The sequence below is a fragment of the Typopeltis vanoorti genome, chromosome 8 (assembly GCF_054136105.1).
Source record: "Typopeltis vanoorti isolate ZY-2024b chromosome 8, IOZ_Tvanoo_1.0, whole genome shotgun sequence".
Lineage (NCBI taxonomy): Eukaryota > Metazoa > Arthropoda > Arachnida > Uropygi > Thelyphonidae > Typopeltis > Typopeltis vanoorti.
The window spans coordinates 31,643,526-31,662,954 of record NC_143556.1 but is presented as its reverse complement, the minus strand read 5'-3'; the positions used below and the strand labels follow the sequence as shown (position 1 = coordinate 31,662,954).

Here is a 19,429-nt window from a genome sequence, read left to right as displayed (position 1 = left end):
CTGCTCATGTTCCAACTTTCTTGTATTGACACAAGTTCTGCAGCCTCCACAAGTCTTACAGGTTTGGACACGAGAATTTTAGCGTTTTGTATATTTCTTGTTCAGATACTACTACTTCCTTGATTAAATTATTACCTAATCACTTTATAACAAAACAGGGATCATATAACCTTTGATGTGATTATATTATTTTGTCATGTTAGTTATTAAAATACCATTGATGAAGAAGTGAATTGTGTGTTGAGTGAATTAAAAAATTAAATTGTACAATAGAGTTCCTCTGACTAGATGCTTAATACTTTACGTACCTTTTTTTTTATTCTCAATTTGCAATTATCACTTGGCTAACCACTCATGATCCTAACAAACACATTATCTTGACAGTTGGATGTACTGAAATAAATTTAGTTTAATTCTTTATCCAAGTGTAAGCAAACACAGTTTGCACCTGAAGTATCTTCAGGACTGAGGCAACTCGTAGTAAAGGTGGACCAAGCTCTCATCACTCCTTGTCTCAGTATCTCCCATAATGCAAAGTACATCTCCTTGCAGACATGTATGATGCTATGCATTAAGGGAAGGGCCACTACCCAGACCGGTTTCGACCTTTATTGAGGTCTCGTCAGTGGGAGCCAGACCCAGAAGTGGTGATACTAAGGCAGAAGCAATGGAGAGGTCATATTTACTTATACGAGTTGCCAAAAGGTTTACCACCTTATTATTAAATTACTCTGGATTTAGAGAAAGATGTTGGAAGTTTATTTTCCACTTGGGCCTGAAGATACTTCAGGTGCAAACTGTTTGCTTACACTTGGATAAAGGATTAAACTAAATTTAATCAAGGAAATGTGCTTTGCATTATGGCAGATACTGAGACAAGGAGTGCTGAGAGCTTGGTCCACCTTTACTATGAGTTGCCTCAGTCCTGAAGATACTTTAGGTGCAAACTGTGTTTGCTCACACTTGGATAAAGGATGAAATTAAATTTATTATAGTCTAACCAAGTGGAAAATAAACTTCCAAAAAAAGGATGTACTGAAAGATGCAACAAAAACAACAAAAAAAGTTTTCTTCCCATTTTCAAAAGGTTGTGTAGATTAGAAAGATGAAAAATAACAGAATGGGATCAATTTTGCTTTACACCCACATATCAAAACTAACTCTTATTTATTTCCCCACAACTTTTTCTGGGATTGAAATTGATTGATATTGATCAAAAGGTGAAAGGTGATATTGATCAAAAGGTTCCTTTTTAGAAACAAGTCAGCTCTGCTGTTTTCAAAATCGTGGCTACAGCCAGATGGGCATCCACAATAAGCCCTTTGTTGAATTCTGAAAGATCCTTTGTTTTTCCCATCGTGATCAGCACTATTGATGATTACTAAATAGTAGCATTCTTAAATATAGTTGCCAGAACACGCGGTGATGCACGTGACCAAGTATTTGGCATATACACTACGTAAGTGAAGTTTACATACATCTATATAAAGATTTCTAATTCAGTGGCTGGGATGTGTAGAGAACTTAGGGTCTACAGAAAAGAGTACAAAAGAGTGCTCAGAACACCTGATGGCTGTCATCATGAAAATTAGTTTGTCTGCAAATGTAAACAAGAAACTAACAAAGTGCAATTTGAAATGCACTTTTTAAAAAATCAAAAACTTGACAATCTAGAAATGAATTGTGATTAATTTTAAAACCTTCTGAAATTTTAAAAATTCTGTGCATCCATTGACTAAAAATCACTGTTCTAATTAACAGGATGCCAAAAAACATTTTGTTCTATCTAAAATATAGGGTAACCAAATAACTCACTTTCACCAAAATACAAAATTATGCAGCTTCAATTAATTTTTAATTTCATGATTTAACAGTGAATGATGCTTTTCTTAATAATGTAATCATAAAGGTCTGTTTTCAGGAAGCTGCTTTATTATAACATTGTGAACATACTCTTGAATATGGATTCCTAATTTTCATCTGATTATTGAAGAGAATTCTATCTAATTTAGCTAAAATATACTTATATTTGTGAGGCAAAGCAGATAAAAAAAAAAAAAAAACTGAAAGCTGTTTTGGATTAAATTTTATAATAATTAAAAATGACATACATTATCAAAATATTAAAATTTTATCAGTTCAAAAAGATGTACATAGATACTAACTAGCTATAGACAAAAGCTTTATTACAGATCCAGCATTTTATCGTATCCATATTTACACAATAAAATAAATTTATTCGCAAATGAGTTATGGCCTACAGGCTTCATGGTAAACATCCAAATTTCGAACATCTCTCCATGTTGGCGGCATGTTATTATGGAGACGATTGCCACAACGACGACATGGAGCAGTAAAAAGAGAAGAATAACTATGAAGCCACATCTGAAAAAAAAGAACCACAATAACATTTTCATTATTAACTGAAAAATAAAAACTATTTCATACATACATATCCCATATTTTTTTTTTTATATAAATGATTGGATTAAACAGCCATAGATACACATACAAGTACAAATTTTATAGAGTATTTGGCTGACTATTCGTGAAATAGGAAAACAACATCATGGTTATTTAAAGAAGCTCAATACCATTATTTTAGTCATTCTGGTGAGTGCACTCTCATACAGCAAAAAAGTGCTATGGGGAAACATCGACACACTTGCGGTATGATTATTATTAGGTGTGATAGGATAATCTAAATGGAATAACTGATGTAATAAATTTTGTATGAAAATCAGCAAGTAGCACATTTCAGTTAATAAGGCACAATATTTAGTAAAGATGGCAAAGTAAATATGGAAATAGATGAAAAAATTAGTTGGAAGTCAGCTGAATAAATTTATATGAAATATGAGAGAAATTAGTCAACTGTGTACAAGAGAGTATTCAAACCAATTTTGACTTAATGTTGGAGGTTTAATGGATTTTTTACAACACTCAGAAAGGATTAAAAAGAATTTAATACTTCCTATATTTCGTCCTAGTCACTAGGACATCTACGGGGATTACAAAAATAACTAACGTAACATAACACAAATATCATACAATACTAAGCCCAACCACGTGGGTGACACTAAAGTCCTATCCAGGTGGAGCGCCCTCTAAGGGCGGTTGTAGGTGGCCTGGAATATAAAGTAGGATCTCTGGTGATGAGTGTTTCCCAAATTTTCGGAAGCTTAATGCAACCGTATTTATTAAGATTTGGTTGATTTCTAAGAGCTGCTGCTGCTTCTAAGAATAGTCTCTCTTTCTTGAATTTGCTGTGATGGGGCATGGTAGTTTTCTTCCATGATACTCTGTGGGTGGTGTCCAAGACATGGTCAGCCAAGCCTGAATGACCATAGTTGTGTTTACAGATGTAAGACTTGTGTTCCTCTAGGCGGATGGATGCTGATCTGCCTGTCTGTCCAAAGTACGCCAGCTTACAGGAACAGGGTACTTTGTAAACTCCAGGCAGAGAGAGAGGAGGGAGCTGATCTTTTGTACAACGGATAAGGGTAGTAAGTTTGCGGTGAGGTTTATATGCTGTGTGTAGGTTGTACTTTTTTAAAATCTTGGCTATTTTTTCAGATGTGCCACGGATGTAGGGTATGGTGATGGCATTTTTAAATTCTTGTTGACGAGAAGGACCGGGAATGGGAGAGGAACTAATTATTTTTTTGATACTGTTATTGCTGTAGCCATTGGAGAGGAAAGTGTTATGTATGTAGTTAAGCTCAGTAGTGAGGGCGGTTCCACTGGAACAAAGATTGTGGGCTCTCTTGGTAAGAGTTTTAATAATGCCATATTGTTGAGAGGGGTGGTGGAGTGAGAGTTTGTGAATGTATCTGCCTGTGTGTGTGTGGGTTTTCTGTATACAGTGAAGGCAAGTGTATCATTAGGCAGGTGTGTGACTAAGGCGTCTAGGAAGGGTAAACAATTGTTCTTTTCCTTTTCCATAGTAAACTGGATTCTTGGATGTAGGCTATTGAGATGACTGAGGAAGGAGTCTAATGTGTCTGGGCCATGAGGCCAAATAGAGAACACATCATCTACATATCTTAGCCAGATAGAAGGTTTTGAGTGGGGCTGAGTCTATGGCTCGTTTTTCAAAATCTTCCATATAGAAATTAGCAAGGGGGGGAGAGAGGGGGGAACCCATGGCAGTTCCCTCTATCTGCTTGTAGATTTTGTTCTTCCAAGAAAAATACCCACAGTTAATGGCAAAGGAAAAGAGATCTAAGATGTCAGAAGGGAAAACTTTTTGTAAGAGAGATAAGGTGTCAGTTAAGGGAATATTAGTAAACAAAGAGGAGATATCAAAGCTTACCAATATGTCTGCTTTATTCAAGGTTAGATTTTCTATGAGGGCTTTAAAGTGGGTCGAGTTTTTTATATAGGAAGTGGACCTTCCAGTGAGGGGGGTCAGAGAGTTGGCCAGCTGTTTAGACAGTCTGTAGCAAGGTGCATTGGTGGCATCTACTATAGGTCTGAGTGGGGAATTGGGTTTGTGGATTTTTGGTAAGCCGTAAATTTGGGGGGGGAGCGGAAAGGTTTAAGTTTTTTCGTGATGTCGGGGGGCCAGGAAGATACTTTTTTAAGTAAGATTTTTAATTTTTTAACTTGTGTTTTTGTGGGGTCGTGTTCTAGCGGGATGTAGGTAGCGCGATCGCGGAGGACAATATTCATTTTGCGATTGGATTCACTGGTATTAAGAACGACTGTGGCATTACCCTTATCCGCTCTTCCTATGAAATATAGGAAGTATTAAATTCTTTTTAATCCTTTCTGAGTGTTGTAAAAAATCCATTAAACCTCCAACATTATGTCTTCACAGCACTTAAGCCTCTATACACCAATTTTGACTTGTTGATCTGAGAGCTGGCCTAGAAATAAAAACACATCAGAGACTGGAGGTCATGAATATGAGAGATTAGAGAAAGATTAGGAGAGTGAACAGATGGTATCAATTACAAAATCATATTAAACAGAATGAGAGAGGAAAAGTTAACAAAACAACTATATGTTGCTAGGATGACAGGAAAAAAGACCTGGAGGAAGACCAAGATCTATGTGAATTGATACAGTAAGAAATGCCTGAGAAGAGTAAAATATAAGATCTGACAATACTGGAGTCATGACAGGCACCAGATTAATCCTTTCACGACCATGGGACATGTGTCCCCACATAAAATCTTGATTGTGTACGTAAACCAAAATAATGTCAATATTTTTTTCCAGCAAATGCGTAATCTGGAACATATTTTTGATAATTTTATTACTGGAAACCCTACGTTAGCGTCACCTGTCAAAAGAAAGTTTCGCGGCAAATCGTACGTTCAGAGCGTGGTGTATTCAGAACTTTTCATAAATGTTTCTGCATAGAATATTGTTTGTTATATGTTTATGGTGTAATATTTTCTTTTGATGGTAAGTAAATAATAGTATTATTATGTTTTTCAATGAAATTTTGAAATAATATTCCATAAAAACTAGTAAAAACATAAAGGGACACCATTGTCTCTGTGGACGTAAAGGAGCGCATTTTACAAGTAAATTACTCATTGTTGTAATCGGTGTTTTTTTATTTATTTTACCCACTTTTGTATTTTACTTGTCTTTTTATCATTACAGACATGTCGAGAAAAGGGTGTAAGCAGTTTGAACTGAAAGATAACAAAATTCTGAAGTGTTTAGTAGCAGAAAATAGTGATGATGAAGACGTGCTAGAACTCGATGAGGAAGACCAGGTATTTATAATTCAGGATGTGGATGCATGGGTTTCTATGGTTGAAATTGAAGACCCGGCACAAAACATGTTGAAATTATCAGCAATAGAACCTGAAACAGAAAATAGACCACAAGTAGGTGACCCTACATTCATATGGGAAAAAAAATACATACGTACCAAATAGCTTTAATGATGTTGATTATATCTTCAGAGAAGTTCAGATTTGTGGAGACAGAGATGAAGATTCATTATTGAAGTCCATTGAAATTTTTTGACTACTAACTTCGAAAATTTAGTTAGAAAAATAAGAGTTGAATCTATACGGTACTCTGAGCAGAATAGAACACAATACACAGTCGATGATGATGAAATGAAAGCCTATCTCGGTATGAATTTGGTGATGGGGTATCATGTGTCGACCTTATGGATCAGTGCAAGGTGTGCTACGAATTGGATCATAAATCAAAGATAAAGTACAACATCTGTCTATTTTTTGATCTTCTGGATATAGCTGTCAATAATGCCTATATCATTTACACAAAAGATTCATGAAAATAAACGTGCTGTGGGTCCTTTACTATCCTGCCTTGAGTACAGACAGGTCATAGCTCGATCTTTGATTGGCGATTTCTCTTCGAGGAACAGGACCATACCTATGACGGTGACAATTACAAAACGTATATTTCTGAAACTTTCCATGCCTTCAAATCCCATGGCGAAAGCGAATAAACGTAAAAGATGTGTAAACTATGCTAAAAGTAAAATTGAAAATCGCACTAATAACACTTGCACTACATGTAACGTTCATCTATGCTATAAAAACAACAGAAATTGCTTTGCTGAATACCATAACTAAAAGACTTTTGCTAATTTTTATTTATTTATGATTATAGTGTTTTATCTTTTTTACATCCATTGTTGTTTTTGTTGATTTATGTACTGTTATGTTTAGTAAAATGTAGTTGAAGCCAATACATAAATGTTAGTCATTTTAATTTATTTGCAACCCTTTACGTCCATTGGGACATATGTGTCCCATGAAATTCTATAAAACCTACGATTTTTTCCTACATAATGATGATGTTTTATATTAAATAGATACCTAATAAAGTCATTTTAATACCTAAAAACTTTGTATTACTTCATAAGTCCTTCTGGTCCTGAAAGGGTTAACACATTCACCCAAGGCACTGTCAGCACATGTGGACTCTGCCTGTGGGATCTCACTTTACTATATATATGTCATTTTGTCAGGCAGGTGCATTTGTAAAATTAGCATTTGTGAACTGTCTTAATGATATGCAATTCAAAGTGATTTCAAGTTATATGTGCATATACATCTTTATTTGCTTTAAATGATTGTTTGCTTTCTGCATCAATGAATGCATTATAAACAAGTGTTACCACATATTTTGTGCAACTGAAAACTTCAAAGAGGATGTTAGAACAAATGTATTATGTTTGAGACTACAATATTATTATTATTACGGGCAACTCCAGGGAGTCCTTAGACTCATCGAGGGAGGCCCTAAACATCATGTCCACAAAACTATACGATATTCTCACAGTATCTATCATACCTTACCTTGAACTCACTCACTGTCATAGCACCCACAACAGACTCTGGCAGCTTATTCCACTCATTTACCACTCTAAAAGTAAAGAACCCAGCTCTAACACCCTTGCTAACCACACTCTTGCCCAGCTTCCATAGATGTCCCCTAGTTCTCCCACCACCAGTCCTGATCTCACAAATATCCTCTGAATTAATTCTATAGAATCGCTTCAGCAATTTGAATATCTCAATCATATCTTCCCTTTTCTGCCTATCAACCAATTTCTGCAACCCACAAATCTTCAACCTGTTTTCATAAGGTTCATTCCATAGACCTGCTATCATCTTGGGCACTTGCCTCTGGATCCTCTCCACCTCCTCCCCATCAAGAAGAAAACTAGGTGACCAAATCTGGGCACAGTAGTTGAGATGAGGTCTTATCAAGGCTTGGTACAGAGGAACAATAACTTGCTTGTTTCTGCTCGTTAAAGTATTTTTCAACAACCAAGTGAGATAATGAGCTGATTTAGCCACTTTTGCGATGTGCCCCCCTAAATTTCAACTCCCTATCCACCAACACTCCCACGTCCCTGGCTTCATCAATCTCCTGGAGTACAGTTCCACCAATGTGGTATACTGCTGCTAATCTCCCCCCCCCCAAATGCATAACCTTACATTTTGTCACATTAAATTGACATCCATTCTCCTTAGCCCAGAACTCCAATCTATCCAAATCATCATGCAAGATTTTGACATCTTCTGCATTCACTATTGCCCTACCCAACTTTGCATCATCAGTCATCAGCGAACAAATGAACTGTTCCTCTTAGATCCTTCCCTATATCACTAATGAACAAATTAAACAGCAGTGGTCCAAGAACAGAACCCTGCGGCACACCACTAGTCACAGGCCGTCTTTTGGACTCTACTCCTGAATAAACTACTCTCTGATATCTCTCCATCCACCACCCACCTATAATCAACCCTATATCCATTCCCATATGTTGCAGTTTACAGATTAGAATTCCATGTGGTATCCTGTCAAATGCCTTAGCCAGGTCCAGCAGTATCACTGTAAACCCATTACCCTTATCCAGTTCAGCCATCACTGTGTTATAAAACTTGAGCAAGTTACTGAGGCATTATCTAGCCTTCACAAAGCCATGCTGTCCCCCATACAGTATCTCATTTTCATCAATCCATTCCTGTATTTTTCCCTTGACCACTATCTCCAAGACCTTGCCAACAACTCCTGATATGCTGATCGGTCGGTAATTTACAACAGTAGTCTTGGATCCTCCTTTATGCAGTGGAACTATTTTCCCTTCTTTCCACACCTTCGGGACTAAACCAGACCCGAGACTCAGATTAAACAACATGGTCAAGGGCACCGATAATTTTTTAGCCGCTTCACGTAAGACCTGTGCCGGTATACCATCCAATCCGACAGATGTATTCACATTAAGGTTCTGTAATAGACTATTCACCTGCACTTCATTCATCACAATTCCCATATAAACTAATGGTTCCTTCATTCTTTCAATGTCACCACCTGGATGATATACTCTTGCAAAGTGCTCACTCAGTAATTCCACTATACCAACTGATTCAGTGACTTCCTCACCATCGGCATTCCTTAAAATCATTCTGCCGAGTAGTTTTTTTTTTTTTTTTTGCTTGCAGCATATTGAAAGAACTGTTTGGGATTCTCTTTAGCTTGCATAGCTAGTTTCCTTTCATAATCTGCTTTTGCTTTTCTTACCACACTCGTTATCCTTCTGGCCTGCGCTTTATACCGTTCGTGTGCCTGCAGGTCACCTTTCTCTTTAAATTCCCTCCACAGTTGTTTCTTTTTTTTTTTTGCAACTCAAGCTTAATGGTGTTATTCATCCATTTAACCCCTAATTGTTTTACTATTCAGACCCTAGGTATACAATCAGTCATAACCTCCTGTAAATGCTCCTTGACCACTTCCCATGCGCTATCGACATCCAGCCCTTGCAGTTTTACATGCCATAGCACTGAACCAAGCAATTTCCTAAGCTTGTCATACTTGCCAGCACGGTAATTCCACATATACACAGTCTTAATCGAAAATTCCACACCTTTAGCCACCTCCCAGGTCACCTTATGATCACTCTCACCAATAGGTAGCAACATGGTCATATTCATTACAGTCAAATTCTCAGATGCTATTACCAGGTCAAGCACTCTCAAACCCCTAGTATTTTCAATTATATGTTGTCTCAGATAGTTATCCCTTAATAATTGAATAAAATCCAGTCCCTTCCTCACATGTGTCCTCTCCTCCTTCCAATCAATGTTACCATAGTTGAAATTCCATATAATAATTACCCTCCTTCCACTCATTTCATCAATTTGTTTATGCATACTATTTCAACCATCTATTCCATCACCTGGTCTATAGCAGCACCCAACTGTATATTTTGTTCTGCCAGTACTTCATTCCTTCAATGTTCCTTCAGTCTCATTCTCACACCAAATAGCCTCAAACGAGCTCTTTTCACTATCCTGTAATATATTCCTTCAATTCTCCTTGGCTGCAGTTCATCAGCTATCATCAATAACACTCCCCCCCCCCCATTTTATTCTCTCTGTCCCTCCTAAACACACTATAATCTACACATTCTATCCCACTAACTATATCATCTTCCGTCAGCCATGTTTCACTAATGCCAATAACCTGTGGCCAGGAAGAGCCAACCAAGGCCAAAAATTCTTCGTTCTTGTTCCTAATACTCCTGGCAAAGGGACCTCTGCATTTCATACATGAAATGCAGAGGTCCCTTTGTCCCACCCCTATCTTGATGCGTTATTCTAACTATCCCATTCCGATTACTTGTCCTTTGTACTGGCTCTGGTACATTATATACATTCTTACACTCAACTGTCTCACTGATGTCTGCATCCCCCCCCTCCTTGGTAGTTCTAGCTTCCCTGGTTCTGCACATCCATTTTCACTTTATTCAGCAACACTTTTTCCAGTCTCCGCACACCAAATGCATTCAAATGCAGGCCATCTATCTTGTATAAATCCTTTCGCCCATCAAACTCAAAATATTACGCCCAACGTGGGGCTCGAACCCGCAACCCAGAGATTAAGAGTCTCGTGCTCTACCGACTGAGCTAGCCGGACAACAAAAACTGTTTTGCTTGCATATAAGCAGCGTAGTGTCTGTGGGAGGAGACATGTTTATAATTAAAGTGTCAATCCGGTTGTTGCTAAAACTAACACAAGTGTGAATGTTTCCATACTGTATTTGGAGATATAATAAAAACTACTTGTTTTTCTTGCTTCTATAATATAGTGTCTATTATGGATGGAATTTTTTTCTTCAGAAAAAAACAGATGTAGCGAGTAAAAATTCACCAGTTCCGGAATAAAAATGAATCCTTTATTATAAGAAGTGGATTGCATCTGTTGATCTCCAACAAAATACTAACACATGTGGGATATCTACCATTGATAAGACAGAAGAGAAATTGAACAAAAAACTTATAAACGTAAGATAATTCTGATGATGATTGGAAATTATGTTTATATTACTATATAAAAAGTGTATACTGCTCATCAGTGAATAAAAGAAAATTTTTAGGAAATCAAGCAAAATGCAGATAAAACTTAGAAAATACACATAACCAGTACAACAGATTTGTACAAGATGATTTGCTGCTCCATCAACCAACATGTATTCCTGCCATGCCTAGATGAATCACATGATCAACATTATTAGTTCATTTCATTAGTCCCTCTCTAGAGTTATTTACTCTTTCAAATGTATACAACCACTGTTTATTATTGGTTAGTTGTCTATATTTCAAAAATAATTTTTTCCCTCTCCTCATATAAAGTTTTTAATTATGTCCATCATAAATGCAAACATGCATGTCTAGAGTTTTTAGGATCATGTTGATATTATCTCCACTGAGCAACTTATAGGATGGACACACACATATCACAAAGGTAAACTATTAATAATTCATTTGCCAGTAATAAATGTATTTCTATTCACAGTAGTTCTTTCTTTCTCTTATATGTCATTCTCATATGGCTCATTAATAATGGTTCACATATTTACATCTTTTACTAATTCAAATATACCAACTAAATATAGCATTATCCTCAAATATTATTTTCTAATACATCCTAAAACAAACACATTTGTTTCCCCCCCCCCCCACCTCTACACAGATTTGGTTACAATCGAAAAAAAATCGGTAATGATATGTGGTCCATCTGCCAATATGAAAACATGGAACTGCTGTAGTGTAAGGTGTCTTTTCTCACCACTCCAGAAGGTAACGGTGATGGTGGTGAGAGATTTTTGATTGTCCTGATGTGAATGTCTCGATTTAGAGGAAAACTGTCAACGGGAAGTTAGCAATGATGTAAACTTTTCATGTAGCACTATCATAATATCCAGTATACCCAGTGAGGGTATATATCAAGAATTTGATGATGAATTAAATACAAATAATTTTTTTTTAAACAGCAAAAAAGGGAATATTATTTCTATTTACCATTTCTGGTTCTTTTGAGAAAGACTAGTATGACCATTGAATATTTCTGTTTTCAGTATCTGCCTGTATCTGAATATATCCTGTGCCAGATAAAGGAGTAAACACTACAAACTTTTGCATCTGTGTAATACAAGTCTCTAGCAATTTTTTAGGGGAAAGCTGTAGCAAAGAATTATTATAGATTTTTAATACTAAGAGAAATCTATTCTTAACACAGAACCAATTTTATTTATAAGAATCAGACTCTCAATAGGATGGATGGATATCAAAATTTAAGTGAAAAAACATGCTTTCAGTATAAAGAGTAGCAAGCAACAGACAAGCAAAACACTCATGGAAGAACTTCAATTTTTGGGTAGGATTATGTTGCACAATTTTGGTAAAAGAAGCAGACACTTTTCTTAACAATGATCAGGCTCAGAATTGCAAATCAATAAATAAAATGCTATACCATATGACTCAAATGAGAAAAAAAAAGATGTCACCATCTTCTTTCTAACAATGAAGATGATAATAAGCTGAACATTTCTGAAGTTATAAAAGTTATTTATGGTTTTCTAACATACTAAAAATAAATCTTCTTGTTTCTGAAATTAAAGTATTTTGTAACCTTGAGAAACAATATGTATTATCAATTTTGTCATTTTTAAAGCTAACAAAGACAACATTACAGTAATCACGAATTTCAAGTATTGTAACAAAAAAAAATGAGTCCTTTTATGATATAGAAACACACCAGTTTTCAGCAAGAGGCAGCTAATAAACTTTTAGCTAACTGCTTCACTAGATCAAACAACACTTAAAAAAAGCTAAGTGCATCATACCAGACTACAAAAGATCTAATGAGCTGCCAAAACATCATAAATTCGATTGCCAAATGAAGCTAATAGCTAATACTGTAAATCTAACTTAAGAGTTCTGCAGAATTTCTATCTAGCATGTTCTCATCACATATCACTCACTATCATATATCAAAAATACCACAGATTTTTTCATAAAATTAAAGAGTTACAGCTTGATCCTTCTAGTATCATGGTTTGTTTTGACATTAACTCTTTCTCACTCTCTCTCTCTCTTTATTATATCCCTTGTGCTAACTCTCTAGAATATTTATTCCATGACTTTCCGATATATATTTTAGATCTCTTTAGATCTAAAATATATATATTTTAGAACGTGTTAACAAGCTCATTGCCAAGCTGAAAATTGGAATTTCGTGTGGTGGCCAAATTTTTTTCACTCGATAGCGACGTCCACGCGATAACACGTGATCGGCCGTTTGGTGAGAACTTGCATCACACAATATCGCGTGATTGGCAATGAACGTGTTAAATTTGTGGTTTACTCAGGATATTTCACTTCAAATTAAAAATTCTACAAACAAGTTGAGGAAATGGTATGACGAATCGATTACAGAGGTTCTATAAGACTGACACAAAGGAAAATTTTCAATACATGATGAATAGAGCAAGAACTACGGATCACCCCTGAAAGTTGTATAAGCATGTGAGTTTTAAAAGAGGTATACCGTGAGTAGCCATATCGATACAAAATTAATAAAGGAAAAAACTCACGTGCAAAGATTATTTAATAGTACTATTAAATAACTTACTATTAAATTAAATATTAAATTTACTATTAAATAATCTTTGTACGTGAGTTTTTTCCGTTATTAATTTTGTATCGTATAAGCATGTGGTTAGTAAGGGTGTGCAGGCTAGATTCTTTGTTTGGAGAGTAGTGAATGAAGGAAATGGATTACCAGAATTAGTTGCAAGTACCTTGACAGTGAATGTGTTTAAGGCAAGGCATGACAGATATTGTGTATATAAAGGTTAGTGTAGGTCTGTTGCGATGTCTGAGTCTATACTGATTCTCCAATTACTACTTGAAACATTGAGAAGAAAAAATTTTCTATTCACATCCTAAACTATCTCTGTGGTAACACAGTACACTGTTTGGAAAGAAGTCAAAAGGCATGATAGTGTGAGGAACAAACATTAACGGGGCCCACCTTAATAAGATGTAAGGCTCCCCTCCTTTCGTTGTGATGACTGCAGCAACATTATTGGCCATACTTTCCACAACCGTATAATAGCAATATGGAAATTTTGGATAATTCTTCCTGTAGGCATATAATGAGGTCCTGTACTGTAGTGGGAGAGACATACCTTGACCTCACCCTATGCTCCAGTTCATCAGACAGATGTTCAACTCTGTGGAGGCCAGTCAAGTGTGGTGATGTTCATGTCCAAAAACATTGTCTTGCTGAAATAGACGATGGACAGTTCTGTAGAAATGCCACAAAGTAGAAAGCATTGCATTGTCTAGAATGTTCAGACCTCTCAGAGTTCCATGTTCGTGGCACCATAAACAGGATCATAGCATCCCAATGCCACATTCCAATTTCGAAGTTGGAGCGAAGCACTATGGTAAGAGACATTCACAAACCATCTGCTACATCCACACCTGTCCATATTGTTAAACTTTGATAAATTGAGATTCCTAAGAATTCTAATTTCATCATCGTTTAACAGGAAAAACCTTGTAGGGCACATGCTTGCTTCTAGGTATGTGCTGTATGCAACTGGTAAAATATAGATTACATTATTATAAAGAAAAAGGATTGTGAATATTTCAAGGAAGGAATACTTACTTGACTGTATAATGCCAGTGATATGTTATAAATTAATAATATTTTGTTAGAATTTATAATACAATGTTTTGTAAGATGATTTGCATTAAGCTGTGAACAAAAGTTCAGAGTGCGTGGGCACGCCGGCGGAAAGAAAGGTTGCCCCCAGGCAGCCGCGCGCCCACAGCACGTGCAGAAGCGAGTGGTCAAGAAAAACGAACGATACGAAACGAGACCCACATGGGAGAAAATATACACATTGGGTGAGCTATGTGAGTTACGGTGGTCGCCGATAGGGGAGATGATATACAAGGGTTAATAATCCCCCAACAAGTGGGCTATTTTTTCTCTTCTCTCTTGGCTGATAGTGTCGTGTAATCTGGTGGGTAGACCGTTGCACGGAGGAGCGTCCCTCTCTCTAGGAGTGCTCGGACGAAGAATCAGCGAGGAGTTCTGTTAAGAATCCCGAGGGAGGTAATAGGATATGCCGCTTACAAGCTGGAGGGATCACGCACATCTCCATTCGACTGACAGGCAATCCATGGAAAGGGCTCAGCATCTAGGCAACAGGCCTCACGGAAGCAGAATCACCTCACGCCATCGCTATATCTGGAGTGGGCTAGTTATGCTGGGATCATGTGGACTTACCTTTGACCGGAGAAATCCATGCCATGGCACCGACTAAATGAATCGGAAGGGAGATCAATCAAAGAACGGCAGCCAGAAGTTGAATGAACAAGTATGAAGAACCAGTGTGTACGGTAACATTGAAAATTCATCGTCTATATAATGTGTATAAGAAAATTAAGATGTTATAAATGAGATTAAGGGAAATTGAGGATTGAGGACTTTCATATAATTAAGACAGGACTGTAGCACTTTAATATTAGAATGCATAGCGAAATAACTCCTATACGGTTAAACTAATGTGTATGTTTTTGAAAGTATTAAGAAGGTTTAGCCTGAGAAATGTGATATGATATGAAGATTGATGTGAATATTGCAGTCAAGTTTTGTCAGTTTGTGAAGTAACATATTGATGTTGCTTCTTGATGTCCTTACTTAATAAGGATATCTATAATTTTCTCTGAGTAACGTTGAAGTTTTGGATCGAGTTTCTTTGTATTGTAAATTGTATTAATGTGTCAAATAACCCTTTGCTATCTTCAATACGAGTGTCTGAGTATTAGAATCCGATTCACCACTTGCAAAAAGATACGAATCTTAGCAGGAGAAAATAGATTATGTTATAGGTCACGATTGCAAATCAATAGTCATTATAGTACACCTTTGAGATCACTTCTTGATTAAGACATGTTTAACTTAATCTAATAGCTTAGGTGGCGCAGCATAAAAATATAAATATTCCTAATGCTTTAAGATCAGTGAAATTTCAAAGACTTTGCCACGCTGGTTTTGGCTCGACCCTGAGGCAATTCCTTTGTGTTTTAGAGGTACCACGTTACTCCTTAGGAAGGACCCAGCATATAGTACATACATTAATAGAATTTAAGAAAGGGGGACACAACATAAATGGCGCATCCGATAGGATTGTGAAATAAGAATTTTAAATAATTTTTTCACATGTAGGTAGGTTTTGGATTCTAACCAGAAATTTGAACATAGCAAAGGTTGAGTGTTAGAATTTTAGAATAAGTATTGTACTATTGTGTTAACTTAGAGTGCAAGTATGTCTACCCCAAATAGTAGTTCAGGAATGAATGACGATGAATTCTTCAGGCGCATTAACCCTCAATAAGTGTTTCCTCAATTCGCGGGGGGGGGGACGGACGATGTAATTTCATTTTTTAATTATATAGAAGAGCTAAGAAAGACTGGGGAATGGTGAGATTTTCAATTACTGGCCCCACTCTGTAGCAAGCTGATAGGAAAGGCCAGAACCTTCCTATACTCCTCTCCCATCTTGAAAGAGACCTTGGAGTGCTCCAAATTTAAGGAGGTCCTGATTTCGCAGTTCTCAAAACTGAGAAGTCTGGGGCCAAACTTATGGGAGCTTAAAAGATGTACTCAGAAGGATAGGGAGATCGTTTCGGAGTTTCAGAAGAGATTATTGGCGGTGACCAGTACTTTGAGGGTCTCCAGTGAGGAAAGACCCCATTTGGACTGGGCTGTCTTCCAGCAGTTCCGACAAGGAATCAGGCAAGAACTGAGGGAGACAGTGTTTAACAAGAGAATTACAAACCTAGATCAGTGTTACAATGTGGTCAAGGAACGGGAGCAAATACTTGGGGATATCCATCCCACAACTGTTCCTGGTCTTGTCAACTTGGTTGAAGATGATCGCAGTGTAATCAGGCAACAGAGTCAGAGAAGGAGTGGAAAGAAAAGAGGGAAAGATCCAAGAATAAAAAGGGGAGTGAGGGAATCAGCTGTGAAGCGATAAACAAACTGACAGAAACCTCTTCTGAGACATGTAAAACATAAGATCAATGGTTAAACAGGAAGTGGAACTTCTTCAGAAACCAGTTATAGAGAAATTAGATGATGTGATGAGACAACTGGGAATGATGTCCTTGAAGAACCCATAACCATGTAGCTTCAAGACTGAAGAAATCACAAGAATGATTAGAGAGGTGGTGGAAAAATTACAAAAGCCTCCTCTTGTAGGATGGATTTAGTAATGCAGAAACTGGGGGAGGTAACCTCCCGTGAAACTCCCATCAAGTTCCAGACGAAACTATGACCCAAGTGATAGGAGGGAGCCTCCCAGATGTTACAATTGTGAAAAGATTGGGCACCTTGCTTGCAATTGTTTCAGTGGAAAGAGGCGCTCCAATAGGAATCAAAATGAGGAGACCAGATCACATATGTATATGAATAGGACCTGGAGCAGAGGGCAAAGAATGAAAGAGCGCTCTTATGGAATGATGGTAAGGGGCAGTGTCTGTGGAAGGCATTGTAATGCCTTGATGGACACTGGGTCCCAAACCTCCATCATTTCTGGGGATTACTTCAGAATGTTAGAGCCCTATGTAAGGAATGAGATCACATACCTTCAGGAGTCCATGCAAATCTCTGGGGTCTCAGCCTCCATAACTCACGTGACCAAGTCTGTACATCTAAAAGTTTACTTGCCTGAATTCAGGCTGTGTATTTGGCATGAGTTTCTGGTTCTATCCAGAACTTCTCTCCCACACATAAAGCTAATTCTGGGCAATGATTTTTTTTGATGCGATATAACTTTAAATGTGATTATAAACGGAGGGAAATGTATCTTCTTGGAAAAAAGCAAATCACCCAAAAGCATTGTAAAGTATGATTCCACAAGAAGGGAGGGGATTCACTCGAATTTGAATATCGAAGAAGGAATAATGAAGGACAGCCTAGTAAAACGTACAATGAACTAGTGTACGACAATTTGAATGGGAAAGAGGCCCCATTGTCAGAAGAGACAGACCCTCAAATGAATGACATTTCACTAAATGAAGGGACTCATAAAGAAAAGGTTTCAGACAAAAGGAATTTAAACTTGGGGATGAGATTCAACATACTGTATTAAGAGTAAATTGTATTAGCATTGGAATGGAGAAGAGGAGGGAATCCAGAGAAGTTACATTCACAATAAAGCACATAATAGTAGAGCAAACCTCAGACACACACACACACAGTGTTTCTTTAATGGAAAACAGCTCACTGTGCACTGGGAGGAAAAGGAACAGGAAATCGTTAATGGAGACCCCCCCCCCAGATAGAAATGAAGAGCACTCAAGAAAATATTTTAAGAAAAAATTTTAAAGGGAAGGGGGGGCCTTTGTTAAACTTTGATAAATTGAGATTCCTAAGAATTCTAATTTTATCATCGTTTAACAGGAAAAACCTTGTAGGGAACATGCTTGCTTCTAGGTATGTGCTGTATGCAACTGGTAAAATATATATTATATTATTATAAAGAAAACGGATTGTGAATATTTCAAGGAAGGAATACTTACTTGACTGTATAATGGCAGTGATACATTATAAATTAATAATATTTTGTTAGAACTGATAATATAATGTTTTGTAAGATGACTTGCATTAAGCTGCTGTGAACAAAAGTTCAAAGTGTGAGGACACGGTGACGGAAAGAAAGGTTGCCCTCAGGCAGTCGCGCGCCCACAGCACGTGCAGAAGCGAGTGGTCAAGAAAAACAAACGATACAAAACGAGACCCACGTGGGAGAAAATATACACATTGGGTGAGCTACGTGAGTTACGGTGATCGCCGATAGGGGAGATGATATAAAAGGTTTGGAACCCCCCCACCGGACCGGGCTTTTTTTCTCTTCTCTCTTGGCTGATAATGTCGTATATTCTGGTGGGTAGACAGACGGAGGAGCATCTCTGTCCAGGAGTGCTCGGACGAAGGATCAGCAAGGAGTTCTGTTAGGAATCCTGAGGGCAGTAATAGGATATGCCACTTACGAGCTGGATGGATCATGCGCTCCTAATCGTACAATGAAAGAACACATCTCCGTTCGACTGATGGGCAATCCATGGAAAGGGCTCAGCACCTAGGCAACAGGCCTCACGGAAGCAGAATCACCTCACGCCATCGCTATATCTGGAGTGGGCTAGTTATGCTGGGATCGTGTGGACTTACCTTTGACCGGAGAAATCCATGCCATGGCACCGACTAAATGAATCGGAAGGGAGATCAATCAAAGAACGGCAGTTAGAAGTTGAAGGAACAAGTATGAAGAACCAGTGTGTACGGTAATGTTGAAAATTCATCGTCTATATAATGTGTATAAGAAAATTAAGATGTTATAAATGAGATTAAGGGAAATTGAGGATTGAGAACTTTCATATAATTAAGACAGGACTGTAGCACCTTAATATTAGAATGCATAGCGAGGTAACTCCTATACAGTTAAACTAATGTGTATGTTTTTGAAAGTATTAAGAAGGTTTAGCCTAAGTAATGTGATATGAAGATTGATGTGAATATTGCAGTCAAGTTTTGTCAGTTTGTGAAATAACAC

General features: G+C 37.2%; 1 protein-coding gene and 1 non-coding gene across 3 annotated transcripts in view; both read right to left on the bottom strand.

Annotated features, from left to right (window-relative positions):
- Positions 1 to 2,108: 2,108 nt before the first annotated feature.
- MED27 (mediator complex subunit 27) overlaps positions 2,109 to 19,429 on the bottom strand; it is a 139,424-nt gene continuing 122,103 nt past the window's right edge. Inside the window, exon 8 of one of the 2 annotated variants that reach the window (XM_090396611.1) lies at positions 2,109 to 2,385. In XM_090396611.1, coding sequence (XP_090252737.1) covers positions 2,251 to 2,385 — 135 coding nt within the window. In that variant the 3' untranslated portion in view covers positions 2,109 to 2,250. The remainder of the gene's footprint in view (positions 2,386 to 19,429) is intronic. The other variant, XR_016548665.1, reaches the window with a different exon arrangement.
- Positions 10,356 to 10,428, bottom strand: TRNAK-CUU (transfer RNA lysine (anticodon CUU)). The gene has a single exon. It is a non-coding gene; the product is annotated as a tRNA-Lys (tRNA).